This window comes from Notolepis coatsorum (genome assembly GCF_963971535.1).
Source record: "Notolepis coatsorum genome assembly, chromosome: 1".
In the NCBI taxonomy this organism is placed as follows: domain Eukaryota; kingdom Metazoa; phylum Chordata; class Actinopteri; order Aulopiformes; family Paralepididae; genus Notolepis; species Notolepis coatsorum.
Genome location: NC_140165.1, coordinates 209433604 through 209459413, shown reverse-complemented (window position 1 = coordinate 209459413; position 25810 = coordinate 209433604). Strand labels below are relative to the sequence as shown.

The 25810-nt window shown below is 41.2% G+C and overlaps 1 protein-coding gene across 1 annotated transcript in view; it reads right to left on the bottom strand.

Moving 5' to 3' along the window:
* The window catches only part of st3gal4 (ST3 beta-galactoside alpha-2,3-sialyltransferase 4), a 91901-nt gene that overhangs the window by 42179 nt on the left and 23912 nt on the right, over window positions 1–25810 (bottom strand). The window contains exons 3-4 of the mRNA XM_084329004.1: window positions 10362–10436; window positions 741–822 (exon numbers count right to left, since the gene is read on the bottom strand). Of these exons, the coding sequence (XP_084185130.1) occupies window positions 741–822; window positions 10362–10383 (104 nt within the window). The 5' untranslated portion in view covers window positions 10384–10436. The remainder of the gene's footprint in view (window positions 1–740; window positions 823–10361; window positions 10437–25810) is intronic.

Genomic DNA, 25810 nt, shown 5'->3' with positions numbered 1-25810 from the left:
GAGTGAGTGAGTGAGTGAGTGAGTGAGTGAGTGAGTGAGTGAGTGGATGGGTGAGTGAGTGAGTCGATGTGTGGTTGAGTGAGTGAGTGAGTGAGTGAGTGAGTGAGTGAGTGGTTGAGTGAGTGAGTGAGTGAGTGAGTGAGTGAGTGAGTGAGTGAGTGAGTGAGTGAGTGAGTGAGTGAATGGGTGTGTGAATGAGTGAGTGAATGGGTGAGTGAGTGAGTGAGTGAGTGAATAAGTGAGTGAGTGAGTGAGTGAATGGGTGAGTGAGTGAGTGATTGAGTGAGTGAGTGAGTGAATGAGTGAGTGAGTGTATGAGTGAGTGAGTGAGTGAGTGAGTGAGTGAGTGAGTGAGTGAGTGAGTGAGTGAGTGAGTGAGTGAGTGAGTGAGTGAATGAGTGAGTGGGTGAGTGGGTGAATGAGTGAGTGGGTGAGTGAGTGAGTGAGTGAGTGAGTGAATGGGTGAGTGTGTGAGTGAGTAAAGAGAAAGAAAAAAGAAAGAAAGAAAGAAAGAAAGAAAGAAAGAAAGAAAGAAAGAAAGAAAGAAAGAAAGAAAGAAAGAAAGAAAGAAAGAAAGAAAGAAAGAAAGAAAGAAAGAAAGAAAGAAAGAACGAGAGAAAGTGTGTATGTGTGTGTGTATGTCTGTGTGAGTGTGAGTGTGTGTGCATGGGCGCATGTGTGTGTCTATGTGTGTGTGTGTGTGTGTGTGTGTGTGTGTGTGTGTGTGTGTGTGTATTCACCTCTGAAGATAGACATAGGTGCAGTAGTATGAGACAAAGGACACAAAGAAGAGGAGTACTGGGAGCAGCCTGAGGCACCATGCTGGAGGCAGAGAACAACACAACACACTTCAAACACTCATACATAGGATTAAAATAAGCAGAGGTTCCATATCCGTATGTATTTTATATATAAGTAGAGCCTGCAGGCCCCAAAGGGTTCCAGAGAATTATTAGATGTTCTATTTGGTCTATTTTGATGCAATTTAAAGCAGCACCGGGTAATTAAGACAATTATATGTCTTTAATTAGTACTGAACAGAGTCACAAGAGATAAACTAAATCCCTGGAGCAGTGTTTGAAACTAGAACATTCTGTCCTACCCTTCCCACCACATTTAACGTACAAAGAAGCATCATCTAAGCGCAGTGTTGGTTTCAAATGGTTATTCTTTTGGATTTGTGTCAAGATTAGAAAAAAAGTTAAGCAGTAATTATTGTAGAGGTAATTTCTTTCTCCCCACAATCACCTGGTGCAGCTTTAACTATTTTTAAACAAACTTGACTATTACAAGGTACAAACACACTAATATTAGCCTTCTTACTCTATCACTCTATTATCAATGCCCGGTGTATTATTTGGCCCATCGCCCATGTTACGTTTTTGGCCCTTGGCCTTCCACAGTGACACTTAAAAAATAAAAGTATTTATTGATTTGTTTATTTTATTTTATTCATTGATTACTTTCTTCCAAACATAAACACTGTATCTACGTCATTATTCCCCCCTTTTTCAATTTCTTGAGGACGTATTCTGGGTCTCTGTCACAGTGACTGACTATCCATTACAGTGGAGGTCCAACGACATCCTGACAGCTGCTTGGCCCCGATCCTCCCCGACAGGCCACTAAACTGCACGTCTGGACACGCCCTGAGGCTGACACACACAGGAAAGGGTGGGTGATGATATGACTATCTTAGCTCATAACCGGTTAAAATCTCGCCGTGACATGCATTTCCCAGGGAGACGGCGATTCTGTACATTCTTTCACCAAAGCCACTCCTGATACTTTTCCTTGTATTGAAGCTCAAATGTTTTGAATGTTATTACAGATGTAGTGAATACACTTTTAAAGGCTTGAAATGAAGTACTGTAATGCTACCGGAACAGAAAAGTTAAGTGAAAAATTGCATGATATATATATTGTGAGTCGTGAAAATATGTAGAAATATTGTGGTGTGATATTTTGGCCATATAATAAAACTGTGTAACACTATCGGATACATTGGATCTTAGGACAGTTGATGCCAATGAGTCCACATCTATGCATGGCAAAGATACAGGCTGACAGGAACAGACCCACCCTTCTATGCTTCCTATTAGATATGACATGAAGAGAAACAAACAGCCTCACTGATCCATGCAAACTCCTCAGTTTCATTTCCTGTACTGGACCATGCTCAATCTGACAGAACCCCCCTCCGCTCAGCTTGAAGCAAAGGTCAAATAATATCCATTCAAATGACCAATGACACACTGGAATGGCACCTGCTTCACTTCAGTGCCCATGTTAATACTGCTGTTCGCACTGGCCATGCACAGCGCCAAGCTCTGTGCATGGCTCACAGAGTAGGGATACAATTCGTGGAGGGGTAGGGATACAATTCATGGAGGGGTAGGGATAGAATGCATGGAGGGTTAGGGATACACGTTGTGGTGGGGTAGGGATACAATTGTGGAGGGGTAGGGATACAATTTGTGGTGAGATAGGGATACAATTTGTGGTGAGATAGGGATACAATTTGTGGTGAGATAGGGATACAATCTGTGGAGGGGTAGGGATACAATTTTTGGAGGGGTAGGAATACAATTCACAGAGGGGTAGAGATAACATTTGTAGTGGGGTAGAAATACAATTTGTGGAAGGGTAGGGATACAATTTGTGGTGGGGTAGGGGGATACAATTGTGGAGGGGTAGGGATACAATTTGTGGTGAGATAGGAATACGATTGTGGAGGGGTAGGGATAAAATTCACAGAGGGGTAGAGATATAATTTGTGGAGGGGTAGATATAACATTTGTAGTGGGGTAGAAATACAATTTGTGGAGGGCTAGGGATACAATTTGTGGAGGGGTAGAGATAACATTTGTAGAGGGGTAGGGATCAAATCTGTGGAGGGGTAGGGATACAATCTGTGGAGGGGTAGGGATCAAATCTGTGCAGGGGTAGGGATACAATCTGTGGAGGGGTAGGGATACAATCTGTGGAGGGGTAGGGATCAAATCTGTGGTGGGGTAGGGATACAATCTGTGGAGGGGTAGGGATACAATTTGTGGTGGGGTTGGGATAAGATTTGTGATGGGGTAGGGATACAATTCACAGAGGGGTACTATAGATACAATTTGTAGTGGGGTAGAGATCAAATGTGTGGTGGGGTAGGGATCACATGTGGTGCGGTAAGGATAAAATCTATGGAGGGGTAGGAATAACATTTTTGGAGGGGTAGGGATAACATGTGTGGTAGGGTAGAGATTCTTAGACACTTTATTAAATCAAATACCTTAATTGGAAGATCTTGTCAATCTTAGCACTGCAATAATAATGTATAAAGCACATAAGCACTCACTTCCAAGTTGCATTCAGGAGTTGTTCCAAACTAGTGAGAGCCGGTATAGACTTAGGGGAACTTGTGTATTCAAAAAGTCTATGTATATCTGTTAAAGGGGCAAAACTATGGAATAACTTTGAAGAAGTAAAAATGTGTAGTTCGCTAAAAGAATTACTCAAATATAAGGTGATACATAAATATAAAACCTTATTATTATCCCAATTATATTTTATCTATAACATAACTGTATTCAAATAGTGACAAAGGGGTCATTTTATTCTTTTTATTTATTTATTTATTTATTTATGTTCTACTACTATGCTTTGTAAAAGAAGACCGAAATAAAATCATTCATTCATTCAGATACAATTTGTGGTGGGGTAGGGATAAGATTTGTGGAGGGGTAGGGATACAATTTGTGGAGGGGTGAGGATACATTTTGTGGAGGGGTAGGGATACAATTTGTGGTGGGGTAGTGTGACGTATGTGGGTTGGTCATTATCATTATTATCGTATTTATAACACCATGTAAACATCAGGTTAGTATGGGTAATGTTTGTTCCCAGGTGCCGCACGTCTCTCCTCTAGAGAGTGCTGATTGCCTGATGAGTGGCAGCTGACGGCAATCAGCCTCAAGGGACGGGTGGATAAAGCCTGGCATGTGACACACATCCGGGCGCCTCATTGTGTCATTGCCACTGACCAGAGTGGAGTGTGGAGGTTGCCTATTTGCCTATTGTGTGGAAGCTATATTGTGTACTCTTTATGCCATTTACCACTTTGTGTGGACTATGATATTATTATGTTGGCCCTTTTATGCCATTTACCACTGTGTGTGGGCAATTATATACTGTGTTGGCCTCATTGCCACTTTGTGTGGACCCGTACTTTGTGTACGATTGCTGGGTGGTTCCCAGTGCCAACCTCTGGCTGGTTGGCTGGTGTCTGTGGACACTGTGATACTTGTGTTTGTTATTATTATATTACCCTGTTTGTTCATTTGTGGAGGGGTAGGGATACATTTTGTGGAGGGGTAGGGATAAAATGTGTGGAGGGGCCATACTCATTCATCACAAAACAGATACAATACAGACAGAGTCCTGCTGTTCGCTGGTTTGTTTTCACAATACAACCTAATGTAATCGTGCATTTGCAGAAACAACAGCATTGATTGATTGATTGAAAACTTTATTAACAGATTGTAGAATGGGTACAGTACAGTACAGCTCAATACATACAATTGTTAAGGGGATGCAGACCAGAGAAAGACTTTCGTCTTGTTTACATCAGGGTCCCCCATTTTCAATTCATCGTAACATATATGACATACATGACATACAGATAGACAGTACTGCTACATCTATACATTTATGACATACCAGATTTGCAAATACAGTACTGTTTGTGATACGAAAAGAGTCCAGAAAAAAAAAGTATATACATTTGATGTAGAAACTGTACATTGGAGGAGGTTTGGTGGGGGGGGGGGGGACTGTACATTGGAGGTGGTTGGGTGGGGGGTTGGGTAGGAGTGGGGGGGGGAGGTTGGGTAGGAGGGGTAGGTGGGGGACACTGTACAACTGTACAAACAAAACTGTACATTGGAATATTGACAAGACCATACTTGGTAATTTACTGTACATTGGAGGGGGTTGTGTTAGGACATTTACAGGGGCCAGTTTCGAATTGCAGTCTCCCGTAGGTGTTTTTTGAGAGTGTTTTTGAAAGTGGGTAGTGATTCACATTCCTTTACAGCTTTGGGTAGGGCGTTCCACATTGATGTGGCATAATTGCGAAACGTATTTAGTCCCTTGTTTGAGCCGAATCTGGGTTTAACATGATTTGTGGAGCTCCCTCTGGTGTTGTGATCGTGGTATTCACTGACCTTTGGGAAGTATTTTGACATGTACATGGGTACCTTGGTCGTGTAGTGTATCTTGTAGACCAGGCCCATTGCAAGTTGCTGTACTCTGTCATCTACTCTAAGCCATCCTAGGTTGTCAAAGTGGGCAGGGGTGAGGTGGGTTCTAGGAGTAAGGTCAAGCAGTAGTCTGACCAGTTTGTTTTGAGATGTTTGTAATTTTGTTTTTAGCGCCTTTGAGGTGCTTTGGTACCATGAGGTGCAAGCATAGTCGTAGTACCCTTGAATGAGTGCTCCTGCCAGAGTCTTCAGGGTATTCTTGTTTACCAGTGAGGAGATCCGGTACAAGAATCGAGTTCGTTGGTTGACTTTTTTTATTACATTGGATGCCATTTTGTCACAGGAAAGATTTGCCTCTAGGATGGAACCCAGGTAGGTAATATCTTCTTTCCTTGTGACAATATTGTCACCCACTGTAACTGAGAAGCCGTCGGGCTTGCTGAGTTTGTTATTTGAACCGAAGAGAATGGACTCTGTTTTGCCCATTGCTCATTGCTAACGTAATAGTGATTGGCCAGATAGATGTGTGATGTGTCTATCAGCTTTCTGTCCATCAAAATAATCTGGTGGAGATTGTCACAGCAATCTCAAATCCTGCCCTCTTTTCTCGATCCACCAATCACAACTGTTGCTTCCCTCGGACCGACAGACAGACGAGAAATCAGTGTGACTGTTCTCTAAGACAGTACAATCAGTAGGCTATGTCAGAACATGAACAAGACTATATAAACCACAAGATCAAGACTGTAAACCAAGACAAAACCTAAAGCTGTGCAGCTGGCCTGTTTCACTATGACGTTACTATGCCAACGGAATGTTGTTGTGTGAAAGAGGGAGACAAACATCACTTGCTCTCATTAACAAGCTGTATGGAAGGCCGCCTTTGCAAATCAGCAAATAATTAGCTAATTATAATTTGTCTTCATTTTAGTTTGAGTGATTGTAAAATCAATCGATGAACGTCATTTTAAACCTTGTCTTTTAATTTGCCAAACAGCCATGGCAATTGATAGAAATAGCAAAAGCCCCATTAATTTCAACTAGCTAACATCCCACCACTATACAGTCTGTTTGCATAGTAACCTCATAGTGAACATTTACAATTACACCTAATGGAGTAGCTAACTACTAAACTTTGTGGACTCAGAGAGTGACTGTATCAACTTTAATGCTTGAAGGAGCTTTATGTTAGTGCATATACTCCTAAGGAGAACATGTTAACCCTTTCCTAGGAGCTTTATGTTAGTGTGTAGACTCCTAACCAGAACATGTTAACCCTTTCCTAGGAGCTTTATGTTAGTGCTGTAGACTCCTAACCAGAACCCTTTCCTCACCTGGATCCAGCTCACATTCTGCTTTTTTCTTTTAAAATGTAATTCATGTTTGTATAGTTCTCTGTCTTCCAACATGGCTGCCTGTAACATAGCAACCATTGTTTTGTATGGCAATGGAAGAGACATATGTGCAAAACCATGGTTGCTATGTGTTGATATATGAGAAATAGATAAAATAGAAAAGTAATAAAATGCTTTCCCAGTGTTTTCCCTACTCTATCACTGCACAGAGATGAGGCATTTTCTTTTGAAAGTGGTTACCAATGGTTACAGGCAGCCATACTGGAAGAAAGAGAACTACACAAACATTCCGTGCAAGGCCTCTATTGTTGGAACTGAATCATTTAATTAGGCATTCAAAAGATGGACAGCAGCGCCCGGCAGAGATTCAAGAGGCTGTATTTGGGCCACACCTCCCCGGGAATGATCCTATAGTAGGAGCCATCTGCAGTCATTTATTCTAACCCACTCTCTGTCGAGCTGGAGACCTTACAAATTAATGGGCTCTGGTACCCATACTGTACAAACTCAATGTATACCTACCTACTGCTTTCACTGTCTGCAACTGCCCTACACTGTAATCATAATAATCACAACTAATAACTATACAATACTATACTATACAATACTATGCACTACCCATATAACCCTGTATGATAGCATGTACAATAGCGCTGTATATACCATATATATGCATTTATATATTTATATTATATAGTTTTTGGTAGATTTTTATTTGTTTGTACTACCGGGCAGTCCGGTAGAGAGAGAGATAGAGGAAGAATGGGAAACAGAGCGGGGGGAAGACATTCGGCAAAGGACCCCGGGTCCGGGAATCGAACACGGGTCGGCCGCTACGCGACGCAGAGCGTTACATGGAGTAGCGTCCAGCTCCAGCTCTGGAGTGATCCCCTCACTAGGCGCTGTGGCAGCCACAGAGAGCGCGCGCTGATTGGCGGAGAGTACGGAAGTTAGCGCTGATTGGCGGAGAGTACGGAAGTTTCTCTACCACAGAGAGCGTGCGCTGATTGCCGGAGAGGGGACGTCACTCCACATTGGGCCTAGCCCCTCCCCTTGACCAAGCTCGGTTGAGACGTGCGGTTGGAGAGAGGGTCGTGGCCAGGAATTGATTGATTGAAAACTTTATTAACAGATTGCAGAATGGGTACAATACAGTAAAATACTTCCCCAACCCTAACCCTAACCCTAACCTCTATGGGTGAGGGCCTATGTTGCTTTGTTACAGGAAGGATTACCAGCCCTGACTGTCACTCTAACTTAACCTCTCTTAGATGAGGGCCTAAACCTAACCCTTAAGAGAAACTTCCGTACTTTCCGCCAATCAGCGCGCGCTCTCTGTGGCTGCCACAGCGCCTAGTGAGGGGATCGCTCCAGAGCTGCAGCTGGAGGCTATTGGTTACATGGGTCGCCACTTGGGTGCCCGAGCTGGGTAGTTTTATGGAATTTTGACATCCATCGAAAGCCCTGGGTCTCCTCTTTCTTAGGACTACAATGATTTCACAAGTGCTTCTTCTTCTCGCATCTAAATCGTCTGTTTTCCGGTGCAATGCGCAGAGATTTTTATAAGCTTATATTTCGCTAACACTTAAAATCATTGGTAAACAAACGTAGTGCTGAAAATATAAATTTGTACTGCTGTTTTGATAGGGTTAGGGTCTTTACTCTTGGCTACATTTGAAAAAGAAACGCATCATTACTTAATACAGACTGTATTGATCTATTTATTGCGGAAATAAATCTCCGGTACCGGGCCGATCGGGCTTAAGAGGTTAATCATGTGTACATTGTTTATCACTATTGCACTTTACCGTTACTTTTGCATTCTGGTTGTATGCCAAACTTCTTTTAGTTGTACTGTACTTGTGCTGTATAATACATTTGAATCTAATCTAATGAAATCTATTGAAGCTGAAATTCAGTGGCATGTCCCTTTAACCTTTCAGGCCTAAGTATAGAGTTATGTGCCTTTTGATAACCTGTGGCCACGGTTACGTCATCCTGTTCAGTTCTCAAAAACTATATCTCACGTGTGAGACCGTACACCGGGAGAGGGTTAATTTCACCTGTCAAATCATCCGCTGTTGCCACATGCAAACCGCTTCTGTCTGTATGTGAGCATGTTAACATTCTCTCTGCCTGACGGATTGACATGTCCATCTATAGGGGGACTAAAACAGAGCGAGGTAGGGAGGGGGATAAGGTTTACAGTCCTTTGGAACGTACTTTGCACACGTTTTGTTCCAAGACTCCAAATAGCTACTTCATACAGTAAAGGCACACAGCCTGTGCCAAGCTAAACAGAGTCTGCTTTCTGGGGCTTCCATTTAAACGACTGACACAAAGCAGAATTCAAACACCCTGCGGCACGATGCAGAAACCTTTCAGTGAAGGTGCTATGATTGAGGTTCTGGGAGGAAGTCAAATTAAATAAGGTGTCAGTGACTAACGCGAGGGGAAAAAACAACAACAACAACAACAAAGAAAACGAATGGGACACGGTGAAAATGAAGAGGGAAACTGAGCTGTGATTTACTATGATCATAACAGGTTTTGGGCAACATCTGGATTAGAGATGACATGCAAGGTCTGGAATGTGTCCTGTGGTATGTGTGTGCAGTAGTCTTAATGTACAGAACACAACACTGAATACGTACGGTGGATAAGTACCATGTTATACAGGTAGAGAGCAGGGGAAATATATGTTGCTTCCTCCAGTTTGCTCTGAACTAAGAAAAACTGCTTTTTCCTTTGATGCTTCCAACACCTGGAATGCCCTCCAACTCACTACTTTTGCTGCATTTAAAAGTATGATCCGCAACCACCTTGTGTCGACTTGTAACTGTCTTAGCTGATTTTCTATTGTTTATTCTTATTTATTGTGCCTATATGTATGAAATTGCTGATGAACTATGTTGCTGTAAATGAGGGTAACCTTAGTGTCTTACAAGTTGAAATAAAGGTTTGAAATGAAAATGAAATGTTGTGAAGTGTGAGTATGGACCAATTAACTATATATGACTACATGTAAACCAGGGTGTGGTTCAATGTGGTATAGATGGGTTTCAGCGCAATTGTGTTGCTAGCGAACAGATTCAACCCCAGTTAATTTCCGGTTAGCTTTGATATTAGCAAAGGGTTCGTTTAGAACTCATATATATTAGGCAAAGAAATATTTGAATCCCATTACCGATGCGTTAAGTGATTACATACTGTATAAGTGTTTAGTTAGTCTACTTATTCAGAAACCCGTTTGGAGTGTTTTGATTGTGAGATTGTAGACACAATTATCATTTTACATATCTTTAAATAATGTTCAATTAATTAATGATTGATAAAATAAGTATGATGAGTATGAGTATGATGTAAAAAATAATAAATAAAATAAAACACTTTTGAAGCCAAAGTAATCTAAAGGTATTTGATGCCATGTTACTGCACATGAGCAACTCTCAAGCAGGTGATCAGTATTCTAAAAGTTATTACATTTTAGAATTAGGCCTAATACTCCCAGCCCCAATCTGGAGTGTGACACAGCACTACCTGGTAAGAGCTCTACTGCTTTGTATGCCCCCTTGCGTATCATTTCCTGTACAGGGCCTTGAATATAAAACGACTGTTTCGTTACACATGACCACCCGTTGACTGTGATTGTGTCTGTCCACGCTGTTTCCCACCTAGGAAAGGAATCCCATCCTGAGCATGACGTGAGAGCAAAATGGCCACTGTGTGAATATTGGTGCACAACAGGAGAGCTTACTTTTCGTTGCTTTCTGGGACATCTTCACACGTTCCGAGGCCCACGCATCTCCGTACAGCGCATGGTGGTGTTATCCTGCAGAGAGGAGGGAGGAGGAAAAGCTTATTAACACCTCAGACATCTGGGGTCTGCTCCACCGCAACGGCACACAAGCCAAGGAAAATGTACATCGCTTCCAAGGAGGGCAGTTATTCTTGTTTTTCCCCCTTAACCGGAGTGCTATCTATCTATCCAGATCATTTTGGTTTGGAGATATCGACCGTAGAGATGACTGCTGACAGCCAAGTACAATGGCGCTCAATGTGCCTTATTCTGAATGACATTTGGAAAAACTCAACAGCAATTCCAAGGTTCAGAAATCATGACAGAAATTACTCACAATAATCCATAGACAACACTGTTTCATTGGAAAATATGTTATACCAAAGTGTACAACAGCCATAATAGTTCTTAATAGACCATTTTCACAACAAGGTCTGTGGACTATTGTGTCATGATTTCTGGAGAGAGACATTGCTGTTGAGTTTGTCAAATGTCATTACTTTGGCAAAATAAGCCCTATTGAGCTTCATTATATTCGACTGAAGCTTTTCTGTTTTTGGATGAACTGCCCCTTTAAAACTGAACCATGAATTACATCTCCACAACTCTGATGACGAATGAGAATACTGGGAGGAAAACGAGACACACAGATAGCGTGCTGGGTCCATGCATGCATGAATGCACGCGCACACAAATTGCACATATGGGCATTTCCATGCAAAGCATACATTTCCTCAGCATGAAAAAATGAAGTTATAGACAAGAGCACAAAAACACCTTGAAATACACCACTAAGGTGTATATTTTGGTGTTCTTAATTTGACTGACCTATATAGTTGGATATATGTTGGATATATGTAACATGTTTTAATACAGTTATTGTAATAATAAATAATTATAATAACTTTATATATATATATATATTGTATAGCACCTTTCATACAGGGGATTGCAGTTCAAAGTGGTTTACATCAGTAAGAAATAAGACAATCAGTGTAAAACAAGCAGCAAGAGCAAAGCATAAAGTGGACAGATATATTAATCAAATCATATCAGAACCTCACGTTCCAATAGGCGTCTTGAATTTCTGTAATCTGTTACAAAACATGATAAAAGTCATCGTATGCACCCAGCGGATAGTAAGGGGTGCAGAAACACAAAAATAGTTTTCAAAACGTTATTACATGGATTCTGAGGCTTATGGGACCCAATGTGTCACTCAGAGCTGAGGGGTTGACTGAGCAATCTGCAATTCAGTCTTGTCCTGTGCATTTTGTTTTCAGGATTGTGAAGCTCTGCAAAAGCTGTGGGGTGCCCAGCACATGTGTCACATCGGTTATGTTATGGAGCAAAGGTTTTTATTGCAACGCATTTTACACATGACTGTATCAAAACTTTCTCCGCAAAGCTAGCTTTTATGAAGGTTTTGTGGGATCAATACATGGCCATGCTCCTGCGTTTGTGTGGATATTTGCGTTATGGATGTGATATAATGGATGCTACATAGAAATGTAGATTTCCTTGCTATTAGAATAAAGTAATGTAACTACTGTACCAATGCAACGTTGTGGTATATGATTAGCTGCATGTGTGTGTACGTCTGACCTGGAGGTGAAGCATTTATGCCACTTAGTGAGTCTGGTCTGGTTTTCCTATTACATTGAATAGGACAAAAAACATGTTGTAGAATTAATAGGCCTATAAATTAATAATGTACACAGAAAATATAATAATCTTACCTGCCCACCCTCCCAGTTTCCCTGGCTGTCACCCTAATTGTAACCCTCTCTCTCTCTCTGTGCTCCCGTTGTGTACAGTGCACACAGTGCAATTTCTCCCATTAATCTTCTGTATTTCAGAGAAATTCTCATTCATAATAGTTAGTGTTGTTGCATTCATCACTTGAACTGGTGAGTCGCATTGTGCGTTTCCTATTGAAAATATATATGCGAGAAATCATATCTAAAAGAATATGTACAAAATATTGCTGTGTAAATAATTGTCTAACTCCATCAATATTTGGGCAAATGACATGGTGTAAAAAAGTGTGACAATCATCAATATCCTATCTACAAATAAAATGAATGTATAAATGAAACCGCCGTAATAATACGGCTGGAGTCTAAATGATTTTCAGCATAGATATTGGCATACTATTATGTTATGGCTATGTGTTTTGGGGGGATTATGGCTGTATGTGTGTTTTGAGGGTTATACTGTAGCTGCATATGTTTTATGGTTATAGCTGCATGTGTGTTTTGGGGGGGTTATGGCTGTATGTGTGTTTTGGGGGGGTTATGGCTGTATGTGTGTTTTTGGGGGTTATAGCTGTATGTGTGTTTTGGGGGGTTATAGCTGTATGTGTGTTTTGGGGTGTTATAGCTGTATGTTTGTTTTGGGGGGGTTATGGCTATATATGTGCTTTTGGAGGGTTATGGCTGTATGTGTGTGTGTGTGTGTGTGTGTGTGTGTGTGTGTGTGTGTGTGTGTGTGTGTGTGTGTGTGTGTGTGTGTGTGTGTGTGTGTGTGTGTGTGTGTGTGCGTGCGTGTGTGATGCCCAATAGAAGTGGTATCACGTTAATATCTTTAGATTATGTGTCAAAACAGTGTGAACATATTGGTACAGGATTACCTCCATCAGAAACAAGGTAGAACAGTCATTTATATGTAATGGGAGACATTAACATAATTTGGTCAATAGGTGGCAGTATAGGACTGGTGTTTAGTGGCTTCGCCTTCCAGGGAACCGTACTTTGTGCTTAGGGACGCACAAGGCGACCTCAGTCTCACAACCGGGAGGACCCAGAGTCAGTAACATCGTGTCTGCACCTTCCTTTGTCAAATGACTAACTACAACCTGTTTCATAGGTGGGTAATATACTACAAAACACACATAAAGGTTAACAAGGATACATGCAATGTCGAGGGTTCAAATGAAGTAACTATTGTCGATGTTTGAGTCAAGTTTAAGAAGTTTAAGACGACAAGTAACGTGGTTGAGAAGCAGACCGTCTATTGATGGCGCCATGTCTCGTGGTACATTTAAATAGAGTGTTGGAATACAATTGTCCATTTAATCACTAACGTGTCGGAGTTAAGTATCTCCAAGGGGATTATAAAGGTTTATGTTTTGAAATACATACTGTTTTGGGTTGAATTGCTGTGTAGTAAATGTGTATATTGTGTACAAGACGGTTAGAGGGAAATTACTTTAGCTTACACTACCTGGGAGGTGGCTAAACACCGGAGCGGTACCACATGCTCTCTCTCTCTCTCTCTCTCTCTCTCTCTCTCTCTCTCTCTCTCTCTCTCTCTCTCTCTCTCTCTCTCTCTCTCTTCTCTCTCTCTATCTCTATTGCGCCCTCCGTTAAATGTAAATATAAATCTATTCCCTTGAGTTATACCATGGTCACGGTTTAGCAAATTCCTAGTAGGGTTGAGAACGGCCCGATACATATATAGATATATAAATGCACTTTCATTGCACATTTGAGTTTCAATAGAACTTGAACCGGAACACAAATATGGGTAACACTGAGGTGTTGAGGTATTTCTGTATACTAGAGAATAGTGGATATGACTGATGATAAATGACTGATGGGTCATTTATTGGTGATTTAAGGAATTGTTTGACAGACAATGAGAATGACAGTGTTGTTTAAAAGAAGACATACGATGGTCTCTTCCAACATGCCTAGACATGTCTAGACAGAGGTTAACAGGAGAATGTTTCTCTTCTCACGTGCTTATACTTAAGACGCCAAATATGTATAAAGACATAAGTAATTACAATGTACAGTATATAATACTGGATAACTACATTTAAAAGGAAAATGCTATTGAAGTGAACCAGGGTATCCTAAAAGGGTAGAATGTGTGTTGCAATGATGAATATGCTTTTGAATTAATAACAAGAATGGGATTATAATTGAATGTATTAAAGTAATGTAACTAATTGAACTGAATGATTATACAATGATGATACAATGATGATACAATGATGATACAATGATTGATTGATTATTCTGTGGAATAAATAAACGTTGTTGAAAGACAACCGGGAAGACCCAGAGTCAGTAACATCGTGTCTGCACCTTCCTTTGTCAAATGACTAACTACAACCTGTTTCATAGGTTGAACATATATCTGCTATCAGGTGCCATATCCTGGTACCTGTAACACGTGCGTGCGTGCGTGTGTGCGTGCGTGCGTGCGTGCGTGTGTGTGTATGTGTGTGTGTGTGTGAGAGTGAGCAAGATACATAAAGAGAGGTAAAGACAGTGTAAGATAGAGATATACAGTATATATAAAGAGAGGTAAAGACAGAGAGTGAGAGAGACATAAAGAGAGGTAGAGACAGAGTGTGTGAGAGAGATATATATAAAGAGAGGTAAAGACAGACAGTGAGAGAGAGAGATAAAGAGAGGTAAAGACAGTGTGTGTTAGAGAGTGAGAGAGAGAGAGAGAGAGAGAGGAGAGAGAGAGAGAGAGAGAGGTAAAGAGAGGTAAAGACAGAGAGTGAGGAAGATATAAAGAGAGGTAAAGACGGATAGAAAGAGAGAGATAATGAGAGGTAAATACACAGGTGCCTAGAGAGAGAGAGAGAGAGAGAGAGAGAGAGAGAGAGAGAGAGAGAGAGAGAGAGAGAGAGAGAGAGAGAGAGAGAGAGAGAGAGAGGGAGAGAGAGAGAGAGAGAGAGAGAGAGAGAGAGAGAGAGAGAGACAGACAGAGAGACAGAGACAGAGAGACAGAGAGAGTGGGAGACAGAGAGACAGAGAGAGTGGGAGACAGAGAAAGTGGGGTGGGAGACAAAGGGTCAACAGACGGAGTCAGATCAGATAGGATAAACCTAAAGGGAGATTTACAATCCCACACCATCACATCAGACTCATCACAATCTGCTTCATTCAATTGTACTTTGGAGTTTAGATTACAGGTTACTGTAGATCAGATTAACACTTTAACCGCCGCAGACGAGTTTACACGTCATTCGGAGCCATGCTCATTCTACCGAAGACGCCGTAACTCGTCTTTAATGTCAATATTTCAAAGATCTGTCATCGAAATCATATTTCCTTTCTGGAGCCCTGAGATGTACTGGTGAGCTCCACTCAACTGTCTAACGGTTCGAGAGCGCCATCTGGTGGCCGATCGGCCAAGAGGGAGGAGCGCGCCAAACAGGAAGTGCCCATCCATATGTGCTCCGGGCACTCGCGATCGGTAGCCGGACTCCATCTCAACACACTGGATGATCAATCGCTCGCCCTAACTCAATAAACAACGTTATTTGGACGTATATAGTATTATACAACCTGGAAATGGTTCATCAGGATCAACATCCCATAATCGAAAACGGTCTACTCCACGCTGATCGTCCAACGGCGCGAGGAACATACGGTAAGATTCAGCGTTATTTTCTAACCTATTCCATATAAACTGCTATGATGAACATATGACCCACTCTGGATGAATCATCTAACGCTGCCCACGGAATTATAAACGATCCCCCGCCCATCCGGTCATCATCAGATCATACGTAGATCATTCTAGAAGTACGTCCAGTTGAAATTTTTCATCTTGCGCCGATCGCTACCAAACTGTATTTCATCATCAATATAATGCATTTAGGGCTATAAATCAAGTTCTGAAGAAAGCTGCAGAAAACGATAAAAACATACTTATACCTTTAGACCATATTTTAGTATGAATATGTGAATGAAAAAGTTTAACGTTGCTACACCCTGAACAATACATATAGGACATTGAATGGGCCATAATAATGGCAATGTAGCAATAGAATTTAAAAAGTTATAGCCCTGCAAAGAAGGGGAACTTCTCCATAGACAAATAGAGCTGGCGAGGGATGGTAAATTATGAATTTAACCCATGGCGATCAAAGTGTTAAAAGGTCTCTCCCATATCCTTCACATCTAACTATTATTATTATTATTATTATTATTATTATTATTATTATTATTATTATTATTATTATTATTATTATTATTATTATTATTATTATTATTATTATTATTATTATCATCACCATTATTATGATTATTATTATTGTTGTTGTTATTATTATGATTATTATTATGCACACTGCCCACATGATCCGTACGCACAGATGTGTGCATAACCCGTGCGTACGATCATTTCTAAGCAAAGTGTGGGACAAAGTGTGGCACAGCTCAGAGCATGCGTACCTGGCGCCCAGCGGTAGAATATGAAGACTACAACGCGGAAATAAGCTTCCGTGCATTAGTTTCAACACTGGCGTGTTCTGTATGACCCGTAATTCATTATAGTTAATTGTAAAATAGCGACAGTAGTGTAATTATAACGGGCTCATGTGCGAACAAGAGGTTGGCCTGCTTGTTTGGCACGGGGGGGGGCAGACGCAGAACACCCACCTCCAAACGCGATTAAATATCGTTTAAAATAAAAAGCGAAATACTATTATTTTGTGTGTCATGTTTCCAAATAAGATTGGTCACAACGAAATGCTTTCTACTTCAATTTGTTGGTTAGAATAGATGACCTCCGTTGAAACTTCACTGAGACTAACACAGTCTATTTGTGAGCTCCCGCACAGACGTGATGATGATGATAATAATAATAATAATAATAATAATAATAATAATAATAATAATAATAATAATAATAATAATAATAATAATAATAATAATAATAATAATAACAGCTTCATTTTATATAGCGCCTTTCAAGAGACCCAAGGTCGCTTTACATAGTGGGGGGAAATAACAAAGTAACAAACATAGTGGACAGACACAACATATAAATATGATGATGGAATTCAAGTTCGCGTTTTTATTGATCACATAGGCAGGCTATACATGGAGTATGCTACATGGCAGTGAAATTCATTGTTCTTGTACTCTTGTATTATTGTTATAGTATATGCTATTGTCACGAAGGAAGTACATTATTTTCAATCGTGGCTTTAATTCGTATAGCCGAGAAGCAGTCTCCTATCAGCTTCATTAATCCCGACCCATCTCAGCCACAGCATAACTGAGACCGGCTATGGAAACAAATCATAAATAGACTACTGTAAATAAAATAGCATATAACATTATAAAGGATAGGCTAGCAGGGGTTCCCTTTCTTCCCGAGCCCCACGATTCCTTGGAGACATATAGGAATATGATATAGGCCAGGGCTATTCAACTGGCGGCCCGCGGGCCAGACCCGGCCCGCGGGATGATTCTGACCGGCCCGCCAAAGATTACATGATAATAAAAAAAAAATAAAAAAAATAAATGTTTTACTTTTTTCTTTTCATGTCAACGTTAACACACACAATTGAGCCAAAAGTCACTCAATTAATGACAGATTTCATTGATAAATTGAGGGAAAACTTTGCAAGTCGATTTGATGAATTTGACATGTCCAGAGAATTGATGCATTTTGTGAGCAACCCATTTGCCAATGTAGCTGCTATTTCCACAAAAGGACAAGAGTTCCTTGCATCACTTCACATTGATGAAGGTCTCCTGCAACTTGAAATAATTGACATGCAAGCATCATCTGCTCTGAAGCAGGCACTTGAGAATGAATCCACCACAACATTTTGGATAAAGTGTATTCATGTCAAGACATTCCCCAAAATGAAAACGCTGGCAATATCTGTGCTAACAATGTTTGGCTCAACATACACCTCTGAATCCAGTTTCTCTCACATGAATGCCATTAAAACAAGCAACCGTGCCTCCTTGACAAATGAGCATTTGCATCACTGTTTGCGGGTAGCCCTCACTTCCTATGAACCCTCTTTCTCTGCCATTGCCCAGTCAAAGAAGTGCAATCACTCTCATTAGATGTGTGTATGTAGGCTAGGCCTGTCTGCCCCCCACCCCCCTGATGTTTGAGAGTTAAGAGTGGACAATAAGTGCTAATAAGATGCTGTGATTTGCTGTTGTTGCACAGACATGAAGCACTTTTTCATAAGCTCAGCTGCACTATAAATGTGTTTTTTTGTTCAAGTGTTGATGTTAGAATGTTCAGATGCACATCATGCACTTGTTTGTTTTTTATTTAATTTTTATATTGAAATGTTGAAGAGGAAACGTTGCAGTTGTTGCACAGTCATAAATGAAGCACTTTTTGCAGGAGATGTTGCAGATGTGGCACATAAATGAAGCACCTTTTTTGAAAAGTATACTACTTTTGCAATGTAGTTTAATAAAAGTTGTGAAAATGTGGTTGCGTGTTGTGTCAAGTGTACATATATTTATAGCACGGGGAGGCGCCGTGGCAGTCCGGCCCCTGGCCCCTTGGGTTTCTGACAATGTGGCCCCCTGAACAATTTAGTTGAATAGCCCTGATATAGGCTATACATGGGTCCGTCAGCGAGGACATTTGGCCATTTGAGAATAGGCTATTATGGCCAAACGAGGGCATATGGCCTATAAATATTATTAAATGTTTTCATAAGCGTAAAGATACAAGGACAATATTAACGATCAAGTTAGTTTACTGTATGCATGCTTCGCGGGGCTCCGTGTGACATGTCTGTGCCATGCTGCGTTATGCGCAAATTACTGTTGCATAATGTAGGCTATGCATATATAATTTATATAGGCTATACCTAATACCGACATCAAAATAGATTGTATGCCTCTACAAATCATATTAAACCATGCAGGTGGAATCAAATTGACGGAGAACTTTAATCCCTGGGTAATCGAACTTTAAAAGAACGAAACGCGGGCGACTAAGTGGCGCAGTGGGCAAGGCGCTCGCCACTAACGCAGGAGATGCTGGGTTCGAGCCCAGCTCTCGGCATTGCTTCCGGCTTGGCTGGTCGTTCATACCAATACAATTGGCAGTATTAGGGGGTGGGAAAGCCGGTGGGTGGGGATCGGACGTTGTGGACAGCGACTCCTACAGGTCGGTTGGTGCGCCTGTACAGCAGAATCAGGAAGTATCGGGGGCAGCGTGAGCCTCCCACGTGTTACTCCTCGCCACTGAGAGATTGCGCTCTGCAGGTGAAAAGATGTGACGACTGCCTCTTTGTGTACCGGAGGGGACACGTGATGCAAGGCTTCGTCCACATTGCAGCCGACCAGTGGGAGGCATGGTCTAACAACGTTCGAGACAGGGGAGGGTAGAATTGGATAATACGAAATTGGGATGGGAGAAAAATAGAAAATGGGGAGAAAAAAGTAGATCAAAAAGAACGAAACTAAAAAGGGCATTCATATTCCAGCATGGTTATTTTTTTTTTGATCCACTTTTTCTCCCATTTTTCTATATTTTTCTCCCATCCCAATTCAACCCTCCCCTGTCACGAATGCTGTTTCTTGCCTCCCACAAGCCGGCTGCAATGTGGACTAAGTCATACATAGCACAAGTCCCCTCCGGTACTTGAGGTAACAGCAGTCGCATCTTTTCACCTGCGCAGCTCGATCTCTCAGTGTCGAGGAGTAACGCGTGGGAGGCTCACGCTGCCCCCGACACTTCCTGATTCTACTGCGCAGGCGCACCAACCGACTTGTAGGAGTCGCTTGTTCACAACGTTCGATCCCCACCCTTCAGTTTTCCCTCCCCGTAATACGCCCAATGTGTATTACTGCGGACGACCAGCTAAACTGAAAACAATGTGGAGAGCTGGATTCGAACACGCGAATCCTAGCGTCTCCACACTGGTGGCGAGTGCCTTGCCCACTACACCACCTAGCCGCCCACATTCCAGCATGGTTATTATTAATGACACCAACGCCAAACAGTGGTTAATGGTCTTTATTAGTGTTTGCGTTGCCCAGGCAGCAATGGTCTTTAAGTTAATAGATATCATATCCGACATCACCGTAGCGTGTACACGTCTGTCAGCCTGTTGCGTATTTCTCCCACGCGTTCGCTTGGTTTAGTCCACTTTTCCCACCCCCTAATACGGCCAATGTGTATTAGTATGAACGACCAGCTAAACTGAAAGCAATGTGGAGCGCTGGGCTCAAACAGGCAAGCCCAGCGTCTCCGTCATTCGTGGCGAGCGCCTTGCCCACTACGCCACGTAGCCGCCCCATTTGGACATTGTTTTAAAACCTAACGTGATCGATCACTGACATTGGCTACCTGAACGCACACTGTATTGCTAATCAATAATACTAATCAGCGTTCCCCGCCGCCCCCATTTCATCCATAGATGCTCTGTAATAGTCCGGATGCTACGCAGTTTGTTTTATTTCATTTGTATATATACAGCAGAAATGGCGTTTGATATAACGGCGCCACTATTATCTAGCTTCCTGGAAAAAAGACGAGACGAAAAGCATGATAAACCTTATATTCACGACGCTATAAAATGACAACCAACCGATGGATTTTTATTTTCTTTAAGCCATTATGAAGGCACGGTTTATGCATTCAAGTGACAATGAGAATGGACAGATAGCAATACTATAAATTATATATATAGCTCTTAGAAAGTACATCGGTTTGTAAACAAACCTCTGTCCTCTGAGGCATAAATCGTCGCAAGACTGTGGTCGCCAAAGTGTTAAAGAAGTCAGTGGTAACCTCAGTCTTTCCCAGTTAGTTACTGAGCCCACCAGGCCAAACCTTAAAAATTACTCTAGGTGGGCGGCTACGTGGCGTAGTGGGCAAGGCGCTCGCCACGAAATCTGGAGACGCTGGGCTCGCCTGTTCGAGCCCAGTGCTCCACATTTGCTTTCAGTTTAGCTGGTCGTCCGTACTAATACACATTGGCCGTATTAGGGGGTGGGAAACTGATGGGTGGGGATCGGGCGTTGTGGACAGCGACTCCTACAGGTCGGTTGGTGCGCCTGCGCAGTAAAATCAGGAAGTGTCGGGGGCAGCGTGAGCCTCCCACGCGTTACTCCTCGCCACTGAGAGATCGAGCTGCGCAGGTGAAAAGATGCGACTGCTGTTACCTCAAGTACCGGAGGGGACTTGTGCTATGTATGACTTAGTCCACATTGCAGCCGGCTTGTGGGAGGCAAGAAACAGCGTTCGTGACAGGGGAGGGTTGAATTGGATGATACAAAAATTGGGATGGGAGAAAATATAGAAAATGGGAGAAAAAGTGGATAAAAAAAAATGACTCTAGGTCTACCCTTATTGATCTTATTTTTGTGAATAAATATGACAGGATCTCAGCTTGTGGGTTTTTTGGCATAAGTGACTATTGCCCCACAGCCTGTGTAAGAAGCACGTGACTGCCAAAAACAAGATCTCACACAGTTTTAAGGAGGAATTTTTAATCTTTTAATCACCAATCATTTTTAGATGATCTTGTTTTTTTTTATACTTATTGTAACACTGAAATTGATGTTCAGTTAGCCCTGGACTCCTTTGTAAATACATTTAATTTATTAGTTGACAAACATGCTCCTTTTTAAAAAGTCTGCATTAAAGATAGAGTAATACCCTGGTTTTCTCAGGAATTGTCAACCCTAATTAAAGACAGAAATGCTGCATGGTCTCGGGCCAAGCGTTCTGGAGACCCTCAACATTGGCTTTCTTTTAGGCAAATTAGGAACAAATGTACTGCAGTAGTAAGAAAATCTAAAACTGATTACTATCTGGAGTTGGTTACAAACTCATACTCTAATCCGGCAAAATTTTGGAGTGCGGTGAATGTGAACAAAATAAAATCTAAAATCTAAATCTAATTCTTTACCCTCTCATATTAAAGTTGAAAACTGTGTGATATCTGAGCAGAGTGCAATTTGTGTTGCCTTCAATAGGCATTTTACAGAGGCTGGTAATTTATTTAATAGGAACTATAATGGACCTTGTCCTGTTGATTCTGATTGTTTGTACCATGTGGGCGTCACTTCCCATTTCTCCTTTCAACCTTTTACACAGTCAGCTGTATTTGATGCTTTGCAATCAATCGATGCAAAGTGTTCTACAGGTGAGGATAACTTAGAGTCTTTTTTTATTAAGTTAGCTGCACCAGTTATCGCTGAACAGATGACTTATATTTTTTATCTCTCTATCTCATCAGGTAGATTTCCTCTAGTTTGGAAATCTGCACGGGTGATTCCTTTACATAAGGGAGGTGATAGGGATAACTTAGATAATTATCGTCCTATCTCCAGGCTACCTTGCCTAGCTAAAGTCCTGGGCCCTCATTCATCAACGTGGCGTGGAAAATGTTCTATTTCCACACGTAAGCACAGAATTTAGAATCAGTGCACGCACAGAAATATTGGGATTCATCAACCGTGCGTACACAGGTCCTATGCTCCTCCGTGTTGATGAATACCACTTTGTTCTACCGTCAATGCTCGTGCATGATTATCCATATATGGTCATGAAAGTGATGAAACACCCCCCATGGGATGTGAAATAATGGACTGACCCGAGCGGAACTCTGAGAAACTTCACAGAGATTGTTCACTGCTGTCGAACCAAGAAGACACAACGCGTGTTATGGGATAAATAAAAGGCGGACTTGTAAACGGTGATGTCAGATATCAACGGCTCCCTAAGACCATTGCTGCAATTCTGCCTGGACAGCTCAAAATACTAATAAAGACCGTTCGTTGACCACTGTTTGGCGTTGGTTGTGTGTCATTATAACCGTGCTGTAATATGAATGCCTTTATTAGTTGTGTTCGATTGGCTATATGATTTTTAGAGGCATCTATTTTGTTGTCGGTATTACCGACAACAAAATAGATGCCTCTAAAAATCATATACTATTAGGTAGCCTATATGAATTACATATAATAGCAGCCATAGCCTACATTATGCAACAGTAACTTGCGCATACCAGTGTATGCGACGGACCAGTGTATACCTTATATCATATCATATTCATATAATAGTTTACTCTATCAGCATACCAGCATGTAATATGTTCTTTGTTAGAACTCAACTCGTTATTATTTTGCACATAGATTGCAGAAATACGGGAACGTTTTGATTTACATTAAAAGGCTTTGACATTGTAAAACTAAATACGTGGAATTCTGTAAGCATAATACAAGTCATATCACCCACACGATATGCTCTGTGTCCAGAGCATGTATGCTTTTCATTCATTTAAGACACATTATTGCAAGGGTTTTGTAATACACATACACCCTGGTGTCATTGCAATGCGTTTTTTATTCTTTCTTATACAGTAAAAAGGGGGAAGAACACTATATCGTGGGTGTTCATATGACTTGTATTCTGCTTACAGCTTCGAAATTCCACTTGTTTCGTTTAACGTAAAGCCTTTTAAATATAATCAAAACGTTCCCGTGTTTCTGCGGTCTGTGCGCAAAATAATAACGAGTTGAGCTACGCGGAGCGCAGTCAGTCAGTACACCCCGTATATTCCGATAACGCTATATAAACCATGCTGCATTCATTCTGAGAGAAAGATCTATTATTCCAAATGCTATTTATAGGGTTTTGACCATAATTACACTACTGTTGCTATTTTACAATGAACTATAATGAATTACGGTTCATACAGAACATGCCAGTGTTGAAACTAATGCACAGAAGCTCATTTCCTTGTTGTAATAATATATTCTACCACTGGGCGTCAGCTAAGTGTGCTCCGAGCTGTGCGTAAATATAAGCACGGAGTCAAGTTCAAGTTGAAATTGATGAATCCCACTCTTTGCTTAGAAATGGTCGTACGCACAGGTTAAGCACAAATCTGTGCGTAAGACACGTTGATGAATGAGGGCCCTGGAAACACTAGTAAGTAAACAACTTAAATTTTACCTTTCAATTAACTCCATACTTAGTTCTCAACAATCTGGTTTTAGAGCCAAACATAGTACAACATCAGCCATCGCTTTGGTTACAAATGACATTATTTCAGCATTAGATAAGAAGAAACATTGTGCTGTCCTCTTTGTTGATTTATCAAAAGCATTTGATACAGTTGATCACTACTTACTTCTAAAGAAACTATCTAACATTGGGTTGGATGATAATGCCTGTGTCTGGTTTCAGGATTATCTATCTTCTAGGCGGCAGTGTGTGAAGTTAGGTCAAGCACAATCTGAATTCTTGGCCATGACTAAAGGTGTGCCACACGGTTCAGTTTTGGGTCCTGTCCTTTTTACAATTTATATTAATGATATTGTTTCTTCTTTGTATGGATGTCATGTCCATTTGTATGCTGATGACACAATTGTGTACTGTATTGCAGACTCTGTACAGTTGGCCTTTGAGAAATTGCAACTTTCCTTTTATGCTCTGAGTCTACAGGATGCCCTTACTAGCCTTAAATTGGTTCTTAATGCTAGTAAGACAAAGTTTATGTTGCAAGGAATATTAACTTTGATGATGTGAGGATATCTACTGTCAGTGGCTCTTGTATAGAGAGAGTCACTGAGTATAAATATCTCGGCCTGTGGCTTGACGAGAAATTTACATTTAAGTTCCATGTGGACAATCTTGCCTCTAACAGAAAATTGGTTTCCTGTACAGAAACAGATCCAATTTTCCTCTATTTAGTAGAAAAATAATTGTGGAATCAGTCTTCTTATCAGTTTTGGACTATGGTGATGTAATTTATAGGCATGCTGCGGAATCAACTCTTAAACCTCTGGATTCTGCATATCACTCAGCTATCAGATTTATAACTGGTGACAGATATGATACTCACCATTGTGTCCTGTATGATAGGGTGGGTTGGCCTTCTCTTGCAGAAAGGCGCAACAAACACTGGTATTTATTTATTTTTAAAGCCCTTATTGGTAAACAACCTGTTTATATCTCCTCACTGTTAGATTGGAATATTGGAACCTATTCAACTCGATCGAATGACTGGATGGTTCTTAGGGTTCCTCAAATTTGTTCTGAGCTAGGGTAGTCAGCCTTTTCCTTTGATGCCTCTAACTCATGGAATGTCCTTCAATTCACGCTGAAATTGGAGGTTCTCCCTTCCCTTGGAATGTTTAAACGTATGATTTCAGACCATTGTGTCTGAAATACCTGTAACTGTTTTAGTTGATATTTTTTTATTATTTTGAAACGTTTTAAATGTTTTACTCTGGTGTTTAAATTTCTGTGAATATTGTTTTTATTATGTACTGTACAATCGTCGTTTCTGTAAATGAGGGAAACCTCAGATGCTTACGATTTTAAATAAAGGTTGAAATGAAATGAAAAAAATATATATACATATGATGGGGAGGGGACTGTACATTAGGAGGGGGCGGGTGGGTGGGAGAGAAATATGCATACGGTGGGGAGAGAATATATACATACGGTGGGGAGGAGACTGTACAATTGGAGGGGGTGGGTGGGTGGGAGAGAAATATACATACGGCGGGGAGAGAATATATACATGCGGTGGGAAGGAGACTGTCTATTAGGAGGGGGTGGGGGTGGGGGGGTTTGGACATTTACGGTGGCCAGTTTAGAATTGCAGCCTCACGTAGGTGCTCTTTAAGAGCGGTTTTGAA